The sequence below is a fragment of the Carassius carassius genome, chromosome 25 (genome assembly GCF_963082965.1).
Source record: "Carassius carassius chromosome 25, fCarCar2.1, whole genome shotgun sequence".
Lineage (NCBI taxonomy): Eukaryota > Metazoa > Chordata > Actinopteri > Cypriniformes > Cyprinidae > Carassius > Carassius carassius.
Window position 1 is genome coordinate 8871462 of NC_081779.1, and position 2017 is coordinate 8873478.

General features: G+C 36.1%; 1 protein-coding gene across 1 annotated transcript; it reads right to left on the reverse strand.

Annotated features, from left to right (window-relative positions):
- Positions 1 to 460: 460 nt before the first annotated feature.
- On the reverse strand, positions 461 to 1623 carry LOC132104659 (extracellular matrix protein 1-like). Its single transcript, XM_059510225.1, has 3 exons — positions 1466 to 1623; positions 982 to 1241; positions 461 to 884 (listed from the first exon to the last, which is right to left on the reverse strand). The coding sequence occupies exons 1-3, from the start codon at positions 1521 to 1523 to the stop codon at positions 690 to 692; spliced, it is 513 nt and encodes a 170-aa protein (XP_059366208.1). The 5' UTR covers positions 1524 to 1623; the 3' UTR covers positions 461 to 689.
- Between the last annotated feature and the right edge of the window lie 394 nt (positions 1624 to 2017).

Sequence of the window (2017 nt, forward strand, 5' to 3'; positions counted from 1 at the left end):
ATGTATAATTGTTGTGCATAAATTGAAACAACACAAGCAACAAACAAACATTATATATGTATATGAGTGTATATACAGTATGTATATACATGTATGTGTGTATGTATATGTGTATATGTTTATACATGTATATTGTTTATGTTTAATTTCTGATGGGTAGATTTTTTGTAAATAAGGTAGGCGTAATAAGCCATCGGCTTCAGCCTACACTTTTTCAGTTACCCTCTTTGTTTGTATTGTAGTTGCTGTACATAAATTTTGTCCTAAGTTTTGTAACGGGATAAACCTTCATTCATTCATTCATTTGACATCTGATGGGAAACATCTTATAAAAGTATTGTAGATAAGCAGACACCCTAAAAAATACATCTTGCCGATGTAAAAACGTCAAATAAACAATCTAAAAAATTCTTTAAATCCTTTTGCCACTTTGGAAATAAACTGAGACTTTACTCTGAACTTCAAATGCTATGAGCACATTTTATTTTGCATATTTTTTTAAGGCATGAAATAATACAAGTGAAAATACATGTATTGATAGACAGGGATATATTCCAGTTCTTATAGTACACTGAGAATGTTTAATTTACATGAAAAGCATGCTACATTATGCTTGTGATTCACATTTGATTAACTGATACAGGTTGTGTGCTGCTAAATGAAATACAAAACATATCGCAGTAAGACATTTAACAGGTGTTGGGGTCCCAGGTGAAAATCCTGTCAGGTGGGGCAGTGTAACCACACATGGGTTGGTAGGAAGGGTTAGGAGCCTGCCTGTCAAAGCAGTTCCACCGTTCTTCTCCCTTCTTCTCACAGCACTCATGGACCAAGGTCTTGATGGAGTATTCCTCAATACAGAAATAGGTCAAGGTGTTTTTCCACTGCAAACACAAACAAAAGACATCATTATATTTCGGTTCAGCAGTGCTACAGTAAAATAACTTCTGTTTGGGCATGTTTCTCAATCTGTGTACGCACCGCCTGTTCCGCACAGCAAGGGATCTGTCCATTACCATGGGACAAACCTCCATAGCAGCACTGATCAAACCAGGACTCCAGCCTGTTGACTGCCTTTACAGCCCGACGAGCGTAAGCGTGACTGGAGGGAGGGAAATAGCTGGCAGGATATCTGGGACGACCATTGCCATAAAGACAGATCGCATTGATATTGGTTAACGAAGGTCTGGCTGGAGGAAAGCATGATTTCAGCATTACATCAGGGTCGATGCTCTGTCCCCCTAATTGGAATAAATACATGGAAAAAAATTATACCTTATTATACCAAAATATTACTACAAGAAAGTTAGAGAATAAAACACAAACATGAATGCAATGCGCGAGTACCACAATAGACATTATTAGAGAAATATATCCATTTATGTTTACATTTATTCATTTAAAAAAGATGCTCCAAAATTAATAGACAATAAAAAGAATAAAGTTTTGTAAATAAAGCACATACCTTCAAATGAAATTAGATGAAGAATCAAAGTAGTTAGAAGTGTGCTTTTCCAAACCATGACTGCCTATTTTTCGAAGTTAAAGAAGAGGTACTTCTTTCCTTTTTGCAAACTGGCTCTCTTTTCTTCAGTCTTGATGGGTGCTTTAAAATACTGCAAGGCCGTGTCTGTATTTAAAGGGATGGAAGGGGAATGAGAGGAGGGGTCAAAGCTTGTGGGTCAAGTAGAACTTGAAGATTGGAGATAAGGGCCTAATGTTATCTGTCTTTATTTTATATAAACTCCCCCATGATACTAATTCAAATGTCAAAACAGAAGATAGTCAAAACAGGAATGGCTATGTCAACAAAGTTTACTAAAGTTACATTGAACGGAATAAACAGTGATATCAATGTCATGCCACACATTTTCTCAGAAATGTCGATTGCTTCATTGTACAAAGGGGTATCTATTACAAATATAAAAAGGAAATGTGTCCGAGATTTGAATAGCATCGCAAGCAATGCTGAACATGGTTCCTTGGTTAGATTTGAACCAGATTAGATCTGATAATA